A 23,073-nucleotide genomic window follows, 5' to 3' on the forward strand; every position below is an offset into this window, starting at 1 on the left:
TTAATGTGGATAATGAATTTTTCTCCTTTATCAACAAAGCACGATGAATGAAACACTATGAAGATGAATGAGAGATGTGAGATTGGTGTTCACATTTCTGATTTGTCTTTATTGTTTCATTCATCATGTTTTGTTGATAAATGGAAAACTCAAAGTTTACACATTATCAGTCTTCGTTGGATTAAATTGCAGCTTCCATTCAATTACCTATTGTCATTCATGAAAATTAAAGGGGAGAAATGTAACATAATGACCACATATCAAATGATAGGAAAAAATCATATGTAGATGTGTTGTCTCTGTCAGTAAAAAATGGTAATATCACCTAATAGGAGTCCTGTCTCGTTCTACATGTTATGTGTTGCTGTTGGTCAGGGACCCTTTGTAAAGCGCTTTGAGCATGTTAGTGGATATTGCATTATATTTTTTTTTAAAAACATCTACTCAAGATGAATGAGAGATGTGATAAGGGTGTTTTTGCAATGCCATTCTCACATTTCTCATTCGCCTTTAGTGTTTCATTCATCGTGTTTTGTTGATAAACAGAAACTCAAATTTACCCTTTTATCTGTCTTCGTTGATTATATTGAATTTCCATTTTCTATTGTTATTTATGAAATTAAAAAGGGGGGGGGGGGATGAAACAAAATGACCACAAATTATACACCAGGAATAAATCATACTTAGATTTTAAAAAATAAGGTTGGAACTTTTTCATCCCTATAATCTGGTCTGCTATTATGATTGTCTGTCTTTCAATGAAGTAAGCAGGGTGTTTCTTCCTTTTCTCATATTGGAAACGATGATAACAATCTAATTTAACATAGTTTTAAGATTCTATCAAAACATTTTATGCCATTTCTTTAAGTGAATATATTCTAAGAGTGGCTATGTGGTCTAGTGGTATGACACTCACTTTCAAATCGAAAGGTCCTGGGTTCAAGTCCCAACTCACATTTTCTCTCCTTTACTCAGGTGTAAAATGAGTATCTGAGTTAATAGTGTTTGTCTCTGTCTGAAAAAAGTTGTATTATCGCCTAACAGGCATCGTGTCTCATCCTAGATGTTAGTGTTACTGTTGGAAAGGGACCCCTTGTAAAGCGCTTGGAGCACGTTTAGTGGATATTGCGCTATATAAAGGCCCACATTTTTTAAAGCAAATAATTCTTGTCTTCAAGCCTTTTTTTTATATATCAAATACTATTACTGTCTTTAAATTTGTTTTTCAGAGAAGGTTTATCAGTGAGTATATGGGATAAATGGGAGGTGAAGGGAATGCCAAGTTTTACTCTCCAGCAATTTATAGACCATTTTAAGGTGAGATATTTCGTTATGAGATTATCAATGACATCTTGTAACACGTTTGAAAATATTAAAAATGTGGAAATTTCATCACACAATATCCAATCGTTGACTTCAATTTGAATTCAATAAAAGGTGACAAATTTTATTTGAGACTGTAATGATTGACTTTTATTTATAGTGTATATAGTTATTGTGTGAATGATCAATAGAAGAGAATCAAATAATATTTTCATTGAGTTAGTTATGAATTATGTCCCCTTATTAGACCCTATTCTTTTATGTTAAATATATTTGTTACCTTTGTTGTTAGTACGTTGCCCTTGTTATATATAGTTGTTTCCCCTTTTGGGTAGAAAAGGAAATACTTTCAAAATCAAGTCCTCTAAAGTCCTAACCTCAAGTGTGATTTCAGTGTCATTTTTTATCAAGAGCCATCTGGCTATTTATGGAGCACATGACAGAGACCACCCCATTTCTTTACAGGTATCTATGTAATGGTAACACGTCTGACAGGTAATCAGAAGGTTTGAGGTTCGATCCCCAGTCTAGGTCGACTGATTTTTTGGGATGGTTTTTTTCTTCTATTTTTCTTTCTTGCTTTTGTCTGACACCTTTCATATACACTTGTTCAGATCTTTATCTTATACTGGTGCCTGCTCCTTAATTTATTTAACATGTTATGTTTTATACCTTTCAGGCCAAATATGGTTTTGATGTTCAATCGATCGTTCAAGGAGTCAAGATAATCTTCATGCCTTTCATGCCAGGACACATGAAGAGATTGCCTCAACAGTAAGTTGTCTTCCCATCCTGTTTATTCACATTTGGTCGTCAAAGTCTAACTTTTATTTATTTTGCCATTGCAAGTAGATATCCTTGTTTAAGGGAAGTGAAAAAACTGTCGTAGATTTTGGTTAATAAATAACATTTATCAAATTGAATGGAGGCTTCAGTCTAATTAAGACAGATAATGTAAAGCAAGGTTTGCCGATTTATAAACCCTCAGTATATTTTCCAATCACTTGCTAAACGGAAAAAGTAAGTACATAATGTCTTTTTACTGGAGTTCAGCACTCAGAAAGGGGTTGGTCTATGTGTTTACATAAAATGTTCAGTAAATTTTTGCCTCCTGAATTGGCATCCCTGGTGAACATTTCAGGTTTTCCCTTTGTCAACAAAACACGATGAATGAAACATTTAAGACGATTTCGTCTTTAGTGTTTTATTCATGGTGTTTCGTTGACAAAATAGAAACCTGAAACATCCACATCATATGTCTTCTTCATCGGAAGATATGTTTAAAAAGCATCTTAAGACTTTGTTATTTTCCAAATTGAATTGTTGATGCCCCTGTAAAGCACTCTGAGCACTTCCTCGTGATATGGAAGAGCACTCAACAAACATAATATATTATTATTATTATTAAATTATTATTATCATCATCATCATCATCATCATCATCATCATCATCATCATCATCATCATCATCGTCATCATCATCATCGTCATCATCATCATCGTCATCATCATCATTGTTGTCGTCATTGTCATTCATTATTATTATTATTATTATTATTATTATTATTATTATTATTATTATTATTATTATTATTATTATTATTATTATTATTATTATTATTACTATTATTATTATTATTATTATTACTATTATTACTATTATTATTATTATGTCTTCGGTATGGAAATTGAAGCTCCAACTCTGTGTGACTATTTGTTATTTATTACTTTTGAGCTTCAAGCAGCAACATTTGCATAATGATCTTTGTTAGAAAATGTGTACTTTGTACATCAATAGATTGAGATCTATTAAGATTTGATTTTATAAGTCTTAAACATAAGACTGTCACCTGAATTGTCTTCTGATGATACATTATTTAAAAACTCAGATGGACAGCACAAGAAAACTTGTTTTTCTATGCCTTCTATCTGGATTTTTAAAGGGGCAGCATGGCTCAGCAGTACCTCTTTGCTTCGTACCTGGAAGGTACTGAGTTTGATCACCAACCGCTACACTGTGTGGCTTGAGCAAGTCACCTTGCCCTAGCTCAATTTGGGGCGCTGCACCACGGTTAATGCCTGGATCATTCCAGTCTCACTTAGAATAGACCCTAGAGAAAATTTCCCCTATGGGATGAATAAATGAAATTTTATTTATTTTTATTTTAAGTTATGTATCTATGTTTTAAATGTTTTTTGTTGTTGGCTGTAGAAGGGTTTTGAGCCTGAAGCGTTCCGTATTTGATATTTTGGTCCTTTTTTTAGAGCTGTTCTATTTGTTTTTGTTTTACAGTCCACAGCTTGCAGCAGTTAAGTATCTGTGTCAAATGAATGCTATTGTTTTCTTTGATCCAACACAGGCTGACCAAACTACTCAAGCCAGTGCCCAATCAAAAGTATGTGGATCTCGTTGTGTCGTTTGACGGAGATGGAGATGAAGATGTCGCTGGCCCTCCCGTCCGATATTTTTTCTAACTAAAAATCATTAAAAATTTTTATTTTACGTTGCAATTACTTTGTTGTATCAAATAGATGCTAGATGCCCTCCCCTGGATGGAGTCTTTGCCTACCACGGAGGGCAGGGGGTCATGCTGCGTCTTCTATCCCCTTATATCTGTTTCCCCAAGTTACTTTCTGTCTTTGTCTTGGAATGGGATTACTTGGTTTTGTCCTAGCCCTGGTTGGAGTCCTCGACTGGGAGGGAAACAGTCAAATGTATACTTTTTTTCTCTGTAAATCATCTCTCTGTTATGTTCTGTTACATTTTTTAGATATGTAATGGTTTGTAAACGTTTTGAGTGTATTCCTCTCAGTGGGGACTTGTGCTTGTGTCTGGATAAGACATTTAGGTGATCTCAAACTAAGTACACTGATAGTGTGCTCTTGGAATCTACATCTGTTCCCTTTTTACATCATTCCCCTTTGTCTTACTTTTTTTCATGTGCTTTCAATTATAAATCTATAACTTTTTGACTATCCCATTTCCTTTCTTTGCACATGTGCTGAAATTACCTAAATGTGTTGCAAGCTCTGTAAAACCCTTAAAAACAAACAAGCAAAGTTAGTTTGCCCCCCCCCCCCCTCCCCTTCTATTTAAGTTTGGCCAAAGTGCACCCCCCCCCCCCCTGCCCCCCTTCTATTTGATGCACTAGAGTATTGGTCTTTACCGATTTGTTTTTTTTAAATAATTTATTTTTAATTTGGTTATGTCGTTGTTATATTGATTGTGATATATTTGTTATTAAATGTTATTTGTTTTTATATGGGTGATTACGATTTTAAAAATCGCACCGTTCCTTTCTGCCATTTGGTTATTTTACAAAGTGTCTGACTGTTTCTGTCAATTATTTCATCAGTGGTGCTGAATCGCGATGTTGTCAATGTCTTTAACATTATTTTAAATTCCCCCAAAAGATGGGAGCTCACTCATTAAAACAAGGCAAAAGGGAAGAAATAATAGGCTTTGTGTTTTAAACAAAGAATTTTTTCCCAATCTTGTGTTTTCTCCCTTGTTTTTTAAATTTAATATATATTGTAGGTGATATCTCATTTCATTTCTCAAAAAATCTCCTCTAATTCCATCTAGGCTATGTGGTCTTGTGGTTTGACACTGGTCTAGGATCAGAATGTCCTGGGATCGAGTCCCGCTCCAAGCGGCCCATAGTTGAGTCTTTGGAAATTTGCTCTTTATCTTCATGCTCTCACTGTACTCGGGTGTAAAATGAGTACCTGGCCATTAACAGCATTGTCTCTGTTGGAGAAAAAATAAAAGTCTGTAATATTGCCTAATAGGCGTCATGTCTCATCTTGCATGTTAAGTGTTGCTGTTGGCTTTCGCATGTTTATTGAATATTGTTCTATATAAATGCTCAAAATATTTTTATCCATCTTTTTGAAGTTTGATTCTAGCAGTGTAGTAATTTATGAATTCTGTATTTTTGGGTGAGGTTCCCGACCTCCCATAGTGGGCACTGGGTGGGGTTCCCAACCTCCCATAGTGGCCACTGGGTGGGGTTCCCGACCTCACATAGTGGGCATGGAGGTACTTGCTGTGTCTTCTATCCCCTTGTATCTGTTTTCCAATTGCTTTCTGTTTTTGTCTTGGAATGAGATTACTTAGTTTTGTCCTGACCCTGGCCGGAGTCCTTGGCTGGGAGGGAAACAGTCGAATGTATTATAGTTTTGGGAGATGGTATTTTTTTACTTGTAAATCTCTCTGTTATATACTGTTATTTTTTCATGTTTAACGTATGATTTGTAAACATTTGAGTGTATTCCTCTTTGTGGGATCTTGTGCTGGTATCCGGGTGAAACATTTCGGTAATCTCAAACTAAGTAATTTGATAGTGTGCTCTTGGAATCTACATCTGTTCCTTATATGTACCATTCTCTGTGTCTTACTTTTTCCTCAAGTCCTTTTAATTGTACATCTAGAATGTTTTTACTATCCAATTTTCTTCCTTTTTACTGGCGCTGATATGTAATAACGGGGTTGCAAGCGTCGTAAAACCCTTAAAAACAAAAAAGATAAAAACAATTCTGTATTTTATCAAGTTTATTATAGATATAGTCAAAGTAATACCAAGCTGCTAGAAACTGTGGACTGTAAACAGTAATAAACAAAAATGAATATAACAGCTTCAAAAATGAATAAAATACCAAACACAGAATATTTTGGGCTCAAAATTCTTCTTCAGCCAACAAAAAACAATTAAAACATAAATACGTCACTTAAAAACCCCGGTAATTGGCTTAGAAGTAAGGTTTTTATGTTTTGGTTGATTTTTGGTGTTGACTGAAGAAGGGTTTTGAGTCTGAAACACTCCGGGTTTCGTATTTTGTTCTTTTTAAAAAGCTGTTCTGTTCATTTTTTTTTACTACTTTTTGAATATAATGTGTATATTCCATATAAGACTTAAGACAGTAAGATTATCAGTGACAATTAAAAGGAGGATTGGATATAGTTTGCGTAGAGGGGATTGTCGCATACCTGCCAACCTATGCTGAAAAAAAATACGGGAGTCAAACTAAAAGAAAAGGAGTCTGGGGGGAGAAAATAGGGGTAAACCTAAATTTTATTTAAAAGACTAGTTACACGTAAAAAAAAAACAAAAAAAAATAAATTAAATTCCCTTTATTCATCCCATAGGGGAAATTTGTCTCTAGGGTCTATTCGAAGGGAAGACTACAATAACCCAGGCGTCAGCCGCAGTGCAGCGCTGCACATTGAGCTAGGGCGAGGTGACTTGCTCAAGGCCATACAGCGCAGCGGCAGGTGATCGAACTCGATACCTTTTGGGTACGAAACAAAGACCGTACCGCTGAACCAAGCTGTTGGGCACTGCTGCTGTAGGCTGTAGATGTATTTTATGAGCCGTGGATGGTTGAAAATGAGTGAATGTGCCAGTGTAAGATGATCAAATGAATACATTGATTATTTCATTTCATCCAGTTTGCAAGAACATTGGAGTTAGAATATTATGTCAACAAGGTTGTATATCTGGGCGGGGTCCTTTGACTTCCCATGGCGGGCAGGAGGTCACTCTGCGTCTTCTATTCCCTTGTAATTGTTTTCTTAGTTGCTTTCTACCTTTGTCTTGGAATGTGATTGTAAATCCGATTTTATCGGGGTACTTGGCAGGTATGTTTGTTGTAGGTGTGTTTTAAAAAAATATGATATCAGCAATGTAGAAATAAACACAATAGAATATCTTTTGACGCCGAGTTCTGCATTGTTTTATTTTCCAGGGATAGTCATGAACTTGACATACCTGGGTGGGGTTCCTGACTTCCCATAGTGGACAGAGAGGTACTTGCTGTGTCTTCTATACCCATATTATATCTGTTTTCCAATTGCTTTCTATCTTTGTCTTGGAATGAGATTGCTTAGTTTTGTCCTGACCCTGGTCGGAATGCTTGGCTGGGAGGGAAATAGTTGAATGATTATAATTGAGGGAGATGATATTTTTTTCCTTGTAAATCATCTCTCTGTTATGCACTGTACTATTTTTCCTTTTACATATGTATGATTTGTAAACAATTGAGTGTGTTCCTCTTCGAGGGGACCTGTGCTTGTGTCTGGATGAGACATTTAGGTGGTCTCAAACTAAGTACACTAATAGTGTGCTCTTGAAATCTACATCTGTTTCCCATTTGAACCAATTCCCCTTTGTCTTACCTTTACTTTGGTGCTTTAATTGTAATTCTAGACTTTCGTACTATCCTATTTTCTTCCTTTTCACTGGCGCTGATATGACCTTAAGGTGTTGCAAGTGCCGTAAAACCCTTTAAACAAAAAAAAACAAACTTGACATACTTTTGTGTGATTGCTCCATCATAACAAGAACATAATTGGAAACAACAATGGGTTAAACGTGACTGCTAATATTCAATAGAAAAGAGTCAGATGGCAGAGTGGATAAGATATTTGACTAAAACATCGAGGAACTGGGTTTTGTGGTCTTGTGGTATGACACTTGCTTTCGGATTGGAAGGTCTTGGGTTCGAGCATCCCTCGGCGCATAGTTGGAGTCTTTGGAAAAGTCTCTTTACTCACATTCTGTCACCATAAAATGAGTACCTGGCCCTTAACAGCGTTGTCTCTGTCAGTAAAAAATTGTAATATCTCGTCATATCTCGTTTCACATGTTGCTTATAAAGCGCTTTGAGTACTTTTAGTGGATATTGCTTTATATAAAAGCTCAAGATGTTCTGTTTTTTTTTAGCCCTGCTGTCTGGGACAGAATTTTTTCTATATAATTTCTACTGGCTAATCGGAATGCTTGCTGGTTGATTTGAATTGGAATTGGAACGATTTCAGAGCCTCAGCAAACATTTAAAGATTTTCTCTTTCTTTTCAAGTAATGAAAAACATGAATATCCCCATTGAAAGGAGCAGGAATGGAGTCATGGGGCGTCTTCATATCAACAAATATGTCCGTTTATTAATAATGGCTTTCTGGGTGGGGTTCCTGGCCTCCCATAGTGAGCAGGGTGGCACTTACTGTGTCTTCTATCCCCCTTTATCTGCTTTCCAACTTGCTTTCTGTCTTTGTCTTGGAATTAAATTACTTGGTTTTGTCCTGTTCTTGGCTTGGAGAGAAACAGTCAAATTATATATACACAATATAGCTTTTGGGATATATATATATATATATATATATATATATATATATATATATATATATATATATATATATATATATATCCCATTTTATCCCATTTTCTTCTTTTTCACTGGCGCTTATATGACCTAAACGTGTTTCAAGTGGCGTAAAACCCTTAAAGACAAAACAAAACAAAACAACGTGTATAAGAATCTAACATCATTGATTTTATTACAGCAAATGTATGATTTAAGTATTGATTTAAAAATAAAAATAAAAACACTTTTGAAAAATTTCAAACAAAATTATAATCTCTATGTGAATTACATTCTATATACAAATTCTTTCAGTATTTTAAAAAATGACTAGATTAACTGAAATATAAAGATCTCTCTCTCTCTCTCTCTCTCTCTCTCTCTCTCTCTCTCTCTCTCTCTCTCTCTCTCTCTCTCTCTCTCTCTCCTCCTCCTCCTCCTCCTCCTCCTCCTCCTCCTCCTCTCTCTCTCTCTCTCTCTCTCGCTCTCTCTTTCTCTCTCTCTCTCTCTCTCTCTCTCTCTCTCTCTCTCACCCACACACCCACACGCACACACAGAACCTCAAAAGTAGACATTCGCACATGCACACACACACACACGCGCCATTATTGATATCACGAATTTAAGAAATAGTAATTTTCTTCTCGGTTTACCATTACCATCACACATGTAATCACAACACACCAAGAGTCAATCTGGTTTAAAGCAGGATCAGGCTTTAGTAGATTTCTTTACTTCACGACTTATCTGTAGTATTCTGGAAAAACACATATTTAAAAATTTGGTCAGAAAACTCCTCCTTCAGATCTCGATCGATTTAAATGACACTCATCTTGGAAAAAAAATATCAAACCTGGGACTTCGCACTTGTTCAGTTCTTTATCTTACACCGGTGCCTGCTCCTTAATTTCTTAATGAAACAGTATTGTGTGTTTTTGTGTTATCTGTTGTCTTTGTATGTGTAACGTGTTAGAGCACTTTGTGGATTCTGTGAATTAGTTATTATTCCATATTACATAATTGTAACGAACCGGAAAGTGGCCATGAATCCTGCACGCCAATAGTTTACCATTCACATTTATCTTGCTAGATGTTCACGTCAGCAATGCTCTGTTTCCAAAGAATGGCAGTTCTCCTAATCGATATTGATTGACACTGTGGTAAAAAAAAAAAAGACACACACATTTTATATAAATAATAAATAAATAAATAAATATATATATATATATATATATATATATATATATATATATATATATATATATATATATAGATATAGATATAATTAAATCAAACCACACCACCACCACCACCATTATCATCGTTATCACCACCAACACCTCCATCATCATAATTATAATAATTACCATCATCATTATCACCACCACTACTACCACACTTTCTTTAAGTCCCAAAATATTGCCAAAATCACATAACACACAACCTTGAATTTTCAACTTGACATCTCCCACGTTTCACATGACTAGATAACGGATCGAATAATATAACTATTACCATTTGGATCCCTAGCCAAAGGCTATACTTAACATGTAGAACGAGACATGAAGCTTGTTGGGCGACATCGCATTTCTTTTCCGACAGAGACAACTCTGTTAACGGCAAGGTACTCATTTTACACATGAGTACGGGGAGAGAATATAATATTATGAGTAAAGAGCCTTTTTAAAGGACCCAACAATGCGCCGCTCAGAGCGGTACTCAAACCAGCCTGAAGGCGAGTGCCATATCAAAAGATCACCCAGCCATACCACGGGGAAAGTATTATAATTTTCTGTTTTTTATAAAAAAAAACAATACTTCTTAAAATTCATGTATTAATTCGTTTTTAGAACTACAACAAGACACGAATCAGCCTGTACAAAGAGCTCAAGAGATCTGTAATAAGTACTTAGTAATAAACAATAAAAATATAACAGCTTCAAAAAAAGAACAAAATACCAAACACGGAACGTTTCGGGCTCAAAACCCTTCTTCAGCCAACTTCAAGGAACAATAAAAACATAAATACAACATTACTAAACTCCAGATAGACGAGGACCTAAAAATATCTCTGTCGTCTATCTGGAATTTTCCCAATTCCCCTTTGTCTTACTCTCTATTGGGTGCTTTAATTGTAATTCTAGAACTTTCGACTATCCCATTTTCTTCCTTTTTACTGGCGCTGATATAACCTAAATGTGTTGCAAGCGCCGTAAAACCATTAAAAACAAAAACAAAAACAATATCTGGAATTTAGTAATGTATTTATGTCTTTATTGTTCTTTGTTGTTGGCTGAAGAAGGGTTTTGAACCCGAAGCGTTCCGTATTTGGTTTTTTGTTATTTTTTGAAGCTGTTATATTCATTTTTGTTTATTACTTTTTACAGTCCACAGCTTCTAGAAGCCTAGTATCACTTTAAAAAGTACTTACCATCCCCACCACCTATGACCACAAGGTGGACAGATATTCTGAGGGTAATCACACTGACCAGTGGCCGGATTGAAGAAGACACCACCTTCAGAAGGGCTGCATCGTTGAAGACTGACCAACTGACCACGGTAACACTGGTAATAGAAACTGCACCCTCTGTTTGGGGCCTGGTATCTCCCATCACGACGATCCTGACACGTGTTCGACACACCGCAGGGAGGTGGTGTGTTTTCACGTGCATCACAGCGCCCTTAGGTTAGAGTGTGCATGGGGGGGGGGGGGGGGGGGGGGGGGGGGGGGGGGGAAGGGGAAGCAGAGTTTTATTACTTCCGGTACAATCAAGATCACTTATATATTATTTTTAGGAGTCGACGACCGTCATCATCATCATCATAATCACCACCATCATAATCACCATCACCACCATCATAATCACCACCATCATAATCACCATCACCACCATCATCATCACTATCACCACCATATTTTCACCAAGTCCAAGATTTGCCCCCAAGTTTTGTCTCTCAAAAGTTGACAGGGTCAGACATGCCACAGACGTGAACGATGACCCCCCCCCCCCCCCAAAAAAAAAAAAAAAAAAAAAAACAATAACAAAAAAAAAAAACAAAAAAACAAAACAACTCTAAATTACTGTCAAAATGATAAACATTTGATTTGTATTTTTTCAATCAGTGGTCTGAGCAGGAGTAGGGTCAGGGACCCTTTAAAATCATTTTAAGCACGTTTAGTGGATATTGCTCTATATAAAAGCTCAAGTTTTATTTTAAAACTCAATGGTATTTTCATTGAATTTCTCCCTACCTGAAATAGCGCTGAAAACCAATCCATGACCACACGTGCCATTGCTGATCAGGATGCCCTTGTGACAATGGATGAAGTTCTTACAACCCGTGTCCTGGTCTGGGTACAAACCGGTCGGAAGAGTCTCACAGGGACTTGGCTAGACCACAGACGAAGAAGAATCAAGAGAGTTCATAACTAGATGAAATTCAAGCAAAGTTATCTGCCCAGTTTGGGGTTTGTTTTTAATGTGTCTGGGTGAGGTTGTTTCTTTTCTGCGAAACCCGACAAAGTTATGAGAAGTAGGCAGCAGTGGGGAGTGAACCTGGGACTCAGGGAGGTGTACACCAGTGGGGGGAGTGAACCTGGGACTATGGGAGGAGGAGGAGGGTGTTTCTTTTTTTTACGAAACCCGACAATATCCGACAACGTTATGGGAAGTAGGCAGCAGTAGGGAGTGAACCGGGGACTCAGGGAGGTGTACACCAGTGGGAAATGAACTTGAGAACATGAGTTTCGGCGGGTTTCTTAAAAAAAGAAACACCCGTTTGGGGGTGGGATGGTAGGGGGGGGGGGGGGATTTGGTTTAAAAGATAATAACGATGGTTCTAACAACCGATTAATGGAGCACTTTTTGTTGTCTTAGATTTCTCAGAAACAGCAAAACCATTTTATCGTTTGCTGGGGGGCAGCATGGCTCAGTGGTAAGGTGTTTGCGTCGTACACGAAAAGCACCGAGTTCGATCACCTACTGTGAGGCCTTGAGCACGTCACCTCACCCCAGCTCAATTTGCGGCGCTGCATTGCGGCTGACACCTGGGTTATTCCAGTCTTCCCTTGGATTAGACCCTAGAGACAAATTTCCCCTATGGGATGAATAAAGGGAAGTTTATTCTATTATATTTTGTTTTAGAATCATTAATCTAGATTGAAAATACGAAAAGAAAATTACTTTCCATGACAGCAATGTAAAATCATTTTATCGTTTGTTAGAATCATTGTTAATCTATTAATCTTACTAATCAATATTAATCTTATCATGACAAAAATGTTAAGTCAAGCCAAGAATTGAGTTCGATTATATCAACCATGCAAAAAATGCACGCCGATTTAGGGGGATAGAGATAGCAAGACTGTAAACAGATAATCAGCCCCAACCAGCTCTCATTATTGACGACGCTGGCTTCAATCCTGATGACACCCCTGATCCAATCGTTCTTGTGATTAATTTGACGATAGAAAAAAATTCGTGTCGCAATACCATATCCAAGTCTTACACTCTTGCTTTTTATAATTCTGGACGTGTTCCCAACCTCAGACTGAACGAGCTTGCCTTTTGGCGTTTTAGAGCAACGTCCGAATTCCAAAACGCAAGAGTGTGAGAAATCTTTTATTCTACTCCCACTCGATTCTGATTTCGTCATCTTTGCATAAAGGACATTTTCAAAATACTTAAATATTACCTTTAAAAAAATTCTAATTTTTGTGAAATTTAATGCTTGAGAATATGACGTCACAGATTATTATTGTAAACTTGTTATCAGTGCGCATTACTATTTATGGGGAAGGGTAAAATAATATAGGCTAAAGAACTGAACAAGTGTGTATGAAAGGTGCCAGACAAAGCAAGAAAGAAAAATACAAGAAAAAAAAAACTATGCCAAAAAAAAAAAAATCAAAAAAATCAGTCGACCTCGACTGGGGATAGAACCTCAGACCTTCTGATTACCGGTTAGACATGCTACCATTACATTAATTACAATTTCCATTAATGGTAGCATGTCTGACCGGTAATCAGAAGTTCTGAGGTTCGATCCCAAGTCGAGGTCGACTGATTTTTTGGGATGTTTTTTTTTTCTTGTATTTTTCTTTCTTGATTTGTCTGGCCCCTTTCATACCAACTTGTTCAGATCTTTATCTTATACCGGTGCCTGCTCCTTAATCTCTCAATTCGATATAAATTATAATTATAATTGTTTCTTTTGAACTTAGGACGTTAACATTTGCTTCTTTTACCTTCAGACCACAGGGCCTGGGTATTTGAGCGACTGATGCACTGCATGTCTGGGTCAAAGGGTCGAACATTCCATCATCACACGAGTAGTATCTCTGAAAAACGTTCCCCAAACAATGGAAGAAATGGGTGCATCGTCCAAACGGGTCCCCGTATAAACCATCGGTCTTGTCTTCACACGCGGGAGCCTCACCTGCCCCGCATGGAAGGGACGCATGGCTGTCGAATGTGATCAAATCAAGGTTGAAAATGTATTATTCCCGGAGCATTTGTTTTGTTTTTTTACACTATTTTATTTACTGTCGTTACCAACGTTTACTTAATTGCAGGTCTGATAACTGATAACCCAAGCTGTTTTGGGCTCATTGTTGTAATGGAAGTACTCTCAAACCAACGCAAAATAATGTCCATTACAACAATGTTCAAGCCCATAATTGCGTTCGATTATCAGACCTGCAAATACGTAAACGTTGATCATTACCTATAAAAAATTTTTTTTAAAAAATTGAGCATTTATATAGCGCGATATCCACTTAACGTGCTCAATGCGCTTTACAAGGGGTCCCTGGTCAACAGCAACATTTAACATGTAGGACGAGACATGACGCCTGTTAGGCGATATTACAATTTTTCGGACAAAGACAACGCTGTTAACGGCCAGGTACTCGTTTTACACCTGAGTACGGTGAGAGAATGTGAGTAAAGAGTCTTTTCCAAGGACTCAACTATGCGCCGAGCGAGGCTCGAACCCAGGACCTTCCGATCCGAAAGCGAGTGTCATACCACTAGACCAAATAGCGCACCAGATATAAGGGAATACGAGAAGAAGAAGAAGAAGAAGAAGAAGAAGAAGAAGAAGAAGAAGAAGAAGAAGAAGAAGAAGAAGAAGAAGAAGAAGAAGAAGAAGAAGAATTAATAATAAATACTGGTAAAATGTGAACCTGTAAGGTAAGCAAGCTGGAATGGAAGGGTCAAACACGGTGTCCGGTGGGCATTCATCAAATCCACGGAACTGGCCAAAGGAGCACCTGAAGAAGATTGCACACCGACCCTGCTCATCTGGGTAATAGCCGTCTAGGCGGTTTGAACAGGCTGGTAAAATTCCTCCGTGCTCCTTGGGTACCTGTGCGATGGGAACAATGAAATGATTGCTATGCCGTACCCTGGAAAAACACACATTAAAAAATTTGGCCAGATAACTCGTCCTTCAAATTATATCGATCGATTTAAATGACTCTCATCTTGGCAAAATCTCTCAAACCCGGGACTTCGGTGAAGTTATCATTATTATTATTATTATTATTATTATTATTATTATTATTATTATTATTATTATTATTATTATTATTATTATTATTATTATCCTCCCCCTCCTCCTCCTCCTCCTCCTCCACCTCCTCCTCCTCCTCCTCCTCCTCATCCCTCCTCCTTCTCATCATCATCATCATCATCATCATCATCATCATCATCATCATCATCATCATCATCAACATCATCATCGTCATCATCATCATTATTATTATTGACTTTAACATTCTTGAGAAGAACACAACATTGTTGATAATGGTATAATATCATTATAACCGAATGCCATAAAAGGTAAAATTATATTTCATTGGTAGCATAATCAACATTCTTACTTGCAACAGAGAAACGCAGTCCAATCTTTCTGGGGAAAAGATGGGCGTTGCTGGTTGGCACTTGTCCTGAGCAATGTTCCTATTCTTGTAACACGTCATAAACATCGAACTCCAGCCCCTTGGTTGGATAGGGTAAATTCCATCGTCTTTGCCGCGACACTTGCCAAACCGACGTTCACACGAGTCGTCGCATCTTCTGTCATGAGTACACGTGCGCTGTGAGTACTCGCCTGAAATGCGGTCATGTGACAAAAATATGAAGGTTCTTTTCTAGTAGTGTGGGTTCACAAAATATCTTTTGAAGCCTTTCCTGTTATCAAAGATACCAAAAAAAAAACAAACAACAAAAACCAACAACAAAAACCCCCCAAAAACAACCAAACAACCAAACAAACTAAAAGCCACTGCAAAGCGCCAGTGAGCACCATTTATGGATACCGGCGCTATAATAATAATAATGATAATAATAATAATAATAATAATAATAATAATAATAATAATAATGATGATGATGATGATGATGATGATGATAATACTAATAATGAAAATAATAATAATAACAATAATAATAATAATAATAATAATAATAATAATAATAATAATAATAATAATAATAATAATAATAATAATAATAATAATAATAATAATATAATATAAATAATAATAATAATAATAATAATAATAATAATAATAATAATAATAATAATGATGATGATGAGGATGATAATAATAATAATAATAATAATAATAATAATAATAATAATAATAATAATAATAATAATAATAATAATAATAATAATAATAATGATGATAATAATAATAATAATAATAATAATAATAATAATAATAATAATAATAATAATAATAATAATAATAATAATAATAATAATAATATTCATACTCGTTGCTGTTATTTAGACACTTTTATTTTCTTTTCTCTTTTTTCAAACTGATTCAATAGGGTTTGTAAACAATAGGGTCCTCACATTTTACTGCCGTACTCTGGAAAAACTAGTTTATTTTGCGACGCTGCACTGCGGCTGACGCCTTGGGTTATTCCAGTCTTCCCTTGGAATAGACCCTAGAGACATATCTTCCCTATGGGATGAATAATGAATAAAGGGAATAATATTATTTTTATTTTATTTATTTTACAACGGCAAAGCATATCATCGACTCCTGAAGAAATAATTCTTTTCAAATGTGTTAGGATGACTATCCAACAGTCATTTCAATACAAATTGAAACCATTTTTATTGCATTCTTTAATATTGCATTTTGAGGAAAAGCAGACTGAGAAGATTCAATGACAAAAAAAAAAAAAAGAATAAAATCAACAATGATATCAAATTCAACAAGTTGTACAATTAAGTAGTCCTTCAGAGCCATTGCGCCCATGGAGCAGGAGTTTATCCCGGTTTCTATATGAAACTGGACAATAGCAATTGCTTGCTATCCATTGGATAGGACACTAATCTATCGCAAAATGCTTTCCGCCAAATCTAACAGACTCAGCTACCTATTCACTGCTGTGTGGACAGGGGGTTTGAAAAAATTTCGACTGCACCCGGGATCGATCTTGGTCCCTTTGCGTGTGAAGCGAGTGCTCTACCAATTGAGCTATAGGGAACCCTGTTGCACAATTAACAATATTATAAAACTACTTACATTGATCAACCGGCTCAAACCTGGAACGACAATTTACGTTGATGAATTCTCTACAAGTATATGTGACCTCATCAAAAAGTTGGGGATATCTGCATTCCCACACAAAGACGCCTGCACGATGGACTCGGAACGGTCGAAGATGTACAGGACGATTTCTGATTCCATCCTGGTTATTTAGCTCGTCAACGTCTTCATAATTCGTCGATGTGTCATCAAAATTAGCCAGACTACAGTTGTAGTACCAGTGGCAATTGGTTGGATGTGGTAGCAAGGCTCCAGGGTTGTCAAGGCAAAGGTTATCTGAAATATAGAATACCAGTGGCAATAGGATTCAATAGTCTGATGTCACGTCGCCCATCAACGGCGACCAGCGTGGTTCTAAACAAAGACAATCGGTACTTTTTATTCTTCATGCTGGCTAGAACTTTTTCAAATGTCATGTGATCAGAATGTATAAAAGTCATAACATGATCAGATCCATAATGTGTTTCTCCTCTGGATACACTTTTATGCTTATTTCATAAGGGCATCCGCCATTTTCCCGGTAGTTTAGAACCAGTTACTATGTTACTATGCGTCATTACCGGGGAAGTGACGTCATGACTGTTGAAGCCTATTCAAGGAAATGTTATCTGAGATACAGAATGCTAATGGCAATTGGTAGGATGTGATAGCACGCCTGTAGGGTTTTCAAGGCAAAGGTTATCTGAAATACAGATGCCAGTCGTAAATGGTAGGATGTGGTAGCAAAGGTGAGAAGTTGTCAAGGCAAAGGTTATCTGAAATACAGATGCCAGTAGTAATTGGTAGGATGTGGTAGCAAGGCTGTAGGGTTGTCAAGGCAAAGGGTATCTGAAATACAGATATCAGTAGTAATTGGTAGGATGTGGTAGCAAAGGCTGAGAAGTTGTCAAGGCTGACAAGGCAAAGATTATATGAAATGCACAATGACAGGTAAACCGGGGGTGGGGGGGGGGGGGGGGGGCATCGGATTAAAATCTCGACTCATCCGAGATGGTTCTCGATCCCATTGCGTAGTAAGCGAGTGCTCTACCAACTGAGCTATTAAGACCCACAAAATATGCAAACCAGCACTTTATGTCAAGAAGTAATACAATTATAAAATGCGCGTGATTGGCGGGGGGGGGGGGGGGGGGGGGGGGGAAGCGGGTTTCCGCCCCCCCCCCCATCTGTCACTTTTGGGGAAGCGGGTTTCCGCCCCCCCCCCCCCCCCCCCTATCTGTCACTTTTTGACAATGACGTCATTAAAAGATTTTTGTTTGCTCCTGATGGAACCTTTCTGACGTGTACAGATATCGATCTGGGTTAAAGTAAACTTTTTCAATGTCTTAGTGATACCGTGTCAGGCCTACAGACAAACTCACAAATAGTATAAGGATGATGTTTAAAAACAACAACAAAAAACAAACAAAAACATGAGCTTTTATATAGTGCATATCCACTAAACGTGCTCAAAGCGCTTTAACTCTCTCCTTCTCATTTTTAGAATTTCCTCCCGAAAATTCACTCCCACCCGACACAAAAATAGACTTTTCTTACTCAAACAAAATTAACAAGTGTATTCTATACAGAATGTTGTTCAGCAAAATGTGCTCTACATGGATGCTCTACACGGTGTTTAGTATTTATAACTGTGATCAAAGCCTTTCTTTAAATTTTGTGATGTACAATAGAAATCAGAGTGAAAAAAAACTGTAGTTGCATCGTAACGAATATGGCGATTTTCCTATGGTTGGTAAGGAGAGGGTTAAAAGGGATCCCTGGCCAACAGCAACACGTAGCATGTAGGACGAGGCCTGGTGGGCGATACTACAATTTTTTAAGAAATGGCTTCTCATTTTACACCTGACTACCGTGGGTGAATACAGACCTGCCTAGTACAACTCCAGCCACAGAGCAGCATGCGCCTCTTTGACTCAATAAATCTCGTTGAAAATGAACGTTTAGTTTCTTAGATCCTATATTCAGGACTTTGGAGCATTTTTAATAATAATAATAATAACAATAATAATAATATATAATAATAATAATAATAATAATAATAATAATAATAATAATAATAATAATAATAATGATAATAATGATAAAAATAATGATAATGATAATAATAATATTAATAATAATAATAATAATAATAATAATAATAATAATAATAATAATAATAATAATAATAATAATAATAATAATAATAATAATAATAATACTTTTTTGAATCCCAAAAAGGATTTTTTTTTTGTACAGACGTGTTATAATTTACACAATAAGATAAAAAGATAATGGAAATATGATGTTTATATGAACAAGGAGCAGTTCCACAACCAGAGCCGCGCTTTATATGAACAACATGGTGAGGGCAAATTATTATTTGTAAAGCTATTTATAGTGACTTTTTTTCCCTTGGAAACAACGAATTTTTGAAACTCTAAGTAGGCAGCTCTGGAGAATGTAAGTAAAGAGCCTTTTGCAAGGCCTGAACTATGCGCTTCTCAGCGCGGGACTCGAATCCATGACCTACCGGTTGGAAGACGAGTGTAATCGCACACATCCATGTCCTTTCTATCCTACATTTCATAATAGGCCACAGCCAGCCATCCAGTGACATTGTTGCCTAACAACAACATTATAATATGAGAATGTAGCATCATGACTTAGTCATTTGCCTAGTTTGCTGTACTTTGTAAAAGTAAAAATAAACACACGTGTATTTAAAATTTTGGCCAGAAAACTCAAATATCGATGGATTAAAATGATCATCGTCTTGACAAAAAACCATTTAAAACCCAGAACTTCGAGAAGTCCCAGGTGTGAGAGTTTTTGCCATGACGAGGGTCATTCTATTAATCGATATTTGAAGGATGGGTTTTCTGGGAGGTGGGAGGGGGAGGGGGTGAGGGGGGGGGGGTGTAACACCCTGTTTTGAAGGTATTTCTCCCTGCCCCCACCCTATCTGTCACTTTTGACAAAAGCAAAACCAAACACTAACACGGTTACTCAATTGAATATTCAACCTTTTGCTTGTAGGTCGGCATTAGATAAAAGTAAAATTAAACAAACCGCATAGTTAGAAAACTAGAGCATAAATTCTACTTACAATTGTTATGATTTTTCAAAATACTTTCAGTTGTGCTGTAACGTCCAGGACTTTTGCGGCTGCCCTTTCTCCAACCTGCCTTCATCTTGATCACCGTTGAGGTTGGAGGAGAATTCTCTTGGCCAAATTCTTGACCGTTGTTCTCCCGTGCCTCTTTACCCGTGACCCAAAATACCGTGGAATTTTTAAGGGTCAGCAATGGCTTTATGGTTGGAAATCTTGTTTTCCAGTATTGATGCCAGTCAAATGAGTTAGTTGGTTTTTTATTACTTTGGGGTCTCGACCTCAAACGAATTTCGAATTTGTCTTTTCTATAAAATTGCATTTCTTTTGAACGCTTTGAATCTTGCACTCTTTCTCTGTGTTGGATTTTCGTCTTCAAGGAACAATCATCCCAGCGGGAACCAACAGGTACACAGTTCAAAGCCGAGTTCGACCACACTTGAAACCGGGGACAGGCTGGCATCATTAAAGGTGAACCGTAATGACAGATGTAATATCGGTCACAATGAGTGACGTCACGGACCCATGCGATAGCTTGCAAGTCTTTACACGGGAACACGATCACTTTTTGACTGAATGCAGTCTTCAGAGATATCGTCAACACATCAGTGAAAATAAATATTAAGAATTGATTTTTAAATTGCATTATTGTTTTCACGTTGTATCTACTACTCACCTCCATGTTCTCGATAAGTATATTATGCAAAGTAATAATAATAACACAAACATCTTTTATTTACTTTATACATTGTTGATTTTGTAGTGATTTACACCGTATAAAATGTACTTTCATGTTTGTTGATAGTAATAGCACCGTAGCTTTGACTATTTACTTACACAAGCTATCATTCTCTTTACACTAACTTTTAATCTATAATACTTTATTGAGCGAACACACCAATTCCACACCTCACCAATAACGAAAAGTTACAAGACTGGGAAAAAACAATTATTGTACAAGTCCGCTTTTTAACCGTCACAGCAGAAACTCTGTGGATAATCATTAACTCTTCTCACTGGGCAGTTCTCATGTGTCTCGCTTGTCTCACTCCCACCATCCCCTAAATTATATCAACAACCCGGTCTGCTTGAGTTTACTCGTTCGCGTTAGATGTTTGCCAAGGGGGATTCCAAGGAGATTTAGAGTGTTATTTATTTGGATGACAATGAGATTCCAAAAGTCTCGTTGACCGACTGGCCCGTGTGACCTTCTGTACGCGGTAGGCGATGCTTGCAATTTGTGGACCGTAAAATGTAAAATGTAAAATGATTCTTTTTATTTTTTTTTTTACTTTAACCACTTAATTGCTGTACGTTAGTTTCAGAGTATTTTCATGATAACAATGAGGCCAGAACCTGTAGGGTTATCAGACCTTCAAATATGTACACGTTGAAGTAATAATAAAAAGTTGGTTTTTTATTTATTTTGCACTCCGTGACTCAAATTTATTTCGGTGGTATTTAACCAATTAACTGCCGTACTCTGGAAGACACGTAAACTATTAAAAATTTTGGCCATAAAACTCGTCCTTCAAATATCGATGGATTTAAATGACCCTTATCTTGGCAACAAACAAACAAAACCCTCTCAAACCTGGAACCTCGCGAGGTCTTCCTAAAAGTCCCAGGTTTCAGAGTTTTTGCCAAGATGAGGACCATTTAAATCGATCGGTATTTGAAGGACGAGTTTTCTGGCCAAATTTTTAAATAGACTACGTGCTTTTCCAGAGTACAGCAGTCAACTGGTTAAATACCACAGAAGTAAATTTTGAGTCACGGAGTGCAAAATTAAAAAAAGGAAAACTTATTGTCATTACTTCAAAGTGTATTCATTAGAAGGTCTGATAACCCAACAGGTTCTGGACTCATTGTTGTCATGGAAATAACACGAAACTAACGGAACATGTTGTCTATTACAACAACGGACATTAAATGAAGCCCATAATTTTTCTCGGTTATCAGGCCTGCAAATAAGTGCAGGTCGCATTGCTTTGATTGTTCAGAAAAATTCAGAAAAAACAACAACTGTGGAGCGGGCACTTGTATCAATAATGATGAGAAAAATAGGGTATGGAGAAGTGTCAGATGAAAACAGAGAAGAAAAAGTCACGGATCAGTGCCGAACTTGGAATCCAACTGACACAACACCCTCCGCCTGGCCGAAAGAGAGAGAGAGAGAGAGAGAGAGAGAGAGAGAGAGAGAGAAAGAGAGGAAGAGAGAGAGAGAAAGAGAGAGAGGGAGTGAAGAGAGAGAGAGGGAGTGAAGAGAGAGAGAGAGAGAGAGAGAGAGAGAGAGAGAGAGAGAGAAAGACAGAGAGAGAGAAGAAAAGAAAGAAAAGAAAGAGAGAGAGAGAGAGCGAACGACAAAGAGAGAGAGAGAGAGAGGAGAGGAGAGAGAGAGAGAGAGAGAGAGAGAGAGAGAGAGAGAGAGAGAGAGAGAGAGAGAGAGAGAGAGAGAGATCAGCACATTGTGGTAACCAGCCATACCTTTTTATGATTTTTGTACAGAAAACGATGTTGACAGAAATCCAATTCTATTGACAATACGAAGCTTTTTGCTTCTTTTACTTCTTTGTCTCTAGTTTCTATTTCAAGCGATGTGACTTGTTCAAGGCCACACAGCGCACCGGCGGATAATCGAACTCGGTACCTTTCGGGTACGAAGCAAAGACCTTACCGCTGAGCCACACACTGTTCCGTTAATTAAGGGATTGATTATTTTTTGAAACACCTAATGTAACACCGGAAGCACATATAGAAGAAGAAAACAAATGAATTAACGAGACGGGAATGAGTGAGATGTCCACACACCAGGTAGGTTTGTTGTCTTATTGTCATCAAATCCCGTCGGCCTTCAAATTGAATTCAAACGCAACTTTCCCCAACGCATCATTCAAGAATGATTTGCTGGTCTACCTGTCTCTTACATTTTAAGTTAAA

At 37.0% G+C, this 23,073-nt stretch overlaps 2 protein-coding genes across 4 annotated transcripts in view; one reads left to right on the forward strand and one right to left on the reverse strand.

Annotated features, from left to right (window-relative positions):
- LOC144965000 (ubiquitin-like modifier-activating enzyme 6) overlaps positions 1-7,038 on the forward strand; it is a 41,162-nt gene extending 34,124 nt beyond the window's left edge. The window contains exons 33-36 of one of the 3 annotated variants that reach the window (XR_013643963.1): positions 1,230-1,317; positions 2,003-2,097; positions 3,684-4,355; positions 5,823-7,038. Coding sequence is in view for 2 of the 3 variants with exons in the window: in XM_078899843.1 (XP_078755969.1) it covers positions 1,230-1,317; positions 2,003-2,097; positions 3,684-3,798 (298 nt within the window). In the remaining variant the exon portion in view is untranslated. Of the gene's footprint in view, positions 1-1,229; positions 1,318-2,002; positions 2,098-3,683 lie in introns of all 3 variants that reach the window. The other 2 variants (XM_078899843.1, XM_078899845.1) reach the window with 2 other exon arrangements.
- Positions 7,039-8,635: 1,597 nt separating this feature from the next.
- On the reverse strand, positions 8,636-21,171 carry LOC144963665 (uncharacterized). Its single transcript, XM_078897619.1, has 8 exons — positions 20,131-21,171; positions 17,019-17,318; positions 15,351-15,580; positions 14,652-14,833; positions 13,713-13,929; positions 11,718-11,856; positions 10,896-11,145; positions 8,636-9,619 (listed from the first exon to the last, which is right to left on the reverse strand). Exons 1-8 carry the CDS (start codon positions 20,813-20,815, stop codon positions 9,559-9,561), a joined length of 2,064 nt encoding a protein of 687 aa, XP_078753745.1. The 5' UTR covers positions 20,816-21,171; the 3' UTR covers positions 8,636-9,558.
- Between the last annotated feature and the right edge of the window lie 1,902 nt (positions 21,172-23,073).

Source organism: Berghia stephanieae, chromosome 2 (genome assembly GCF_034508935.2).
Source record: "Berghia stephanieae isolate SIO BIC M18660-M18661 chromosome 2, UCSD_Bste_1.3, whole genome shotgun sequence".
Lineage (NCBI taxonomy): Eukaryota > Metazoa > Mollusca > Gastropoda > Nudibranchia > Aeolidiidae > Berghia > Berghia stephanieae.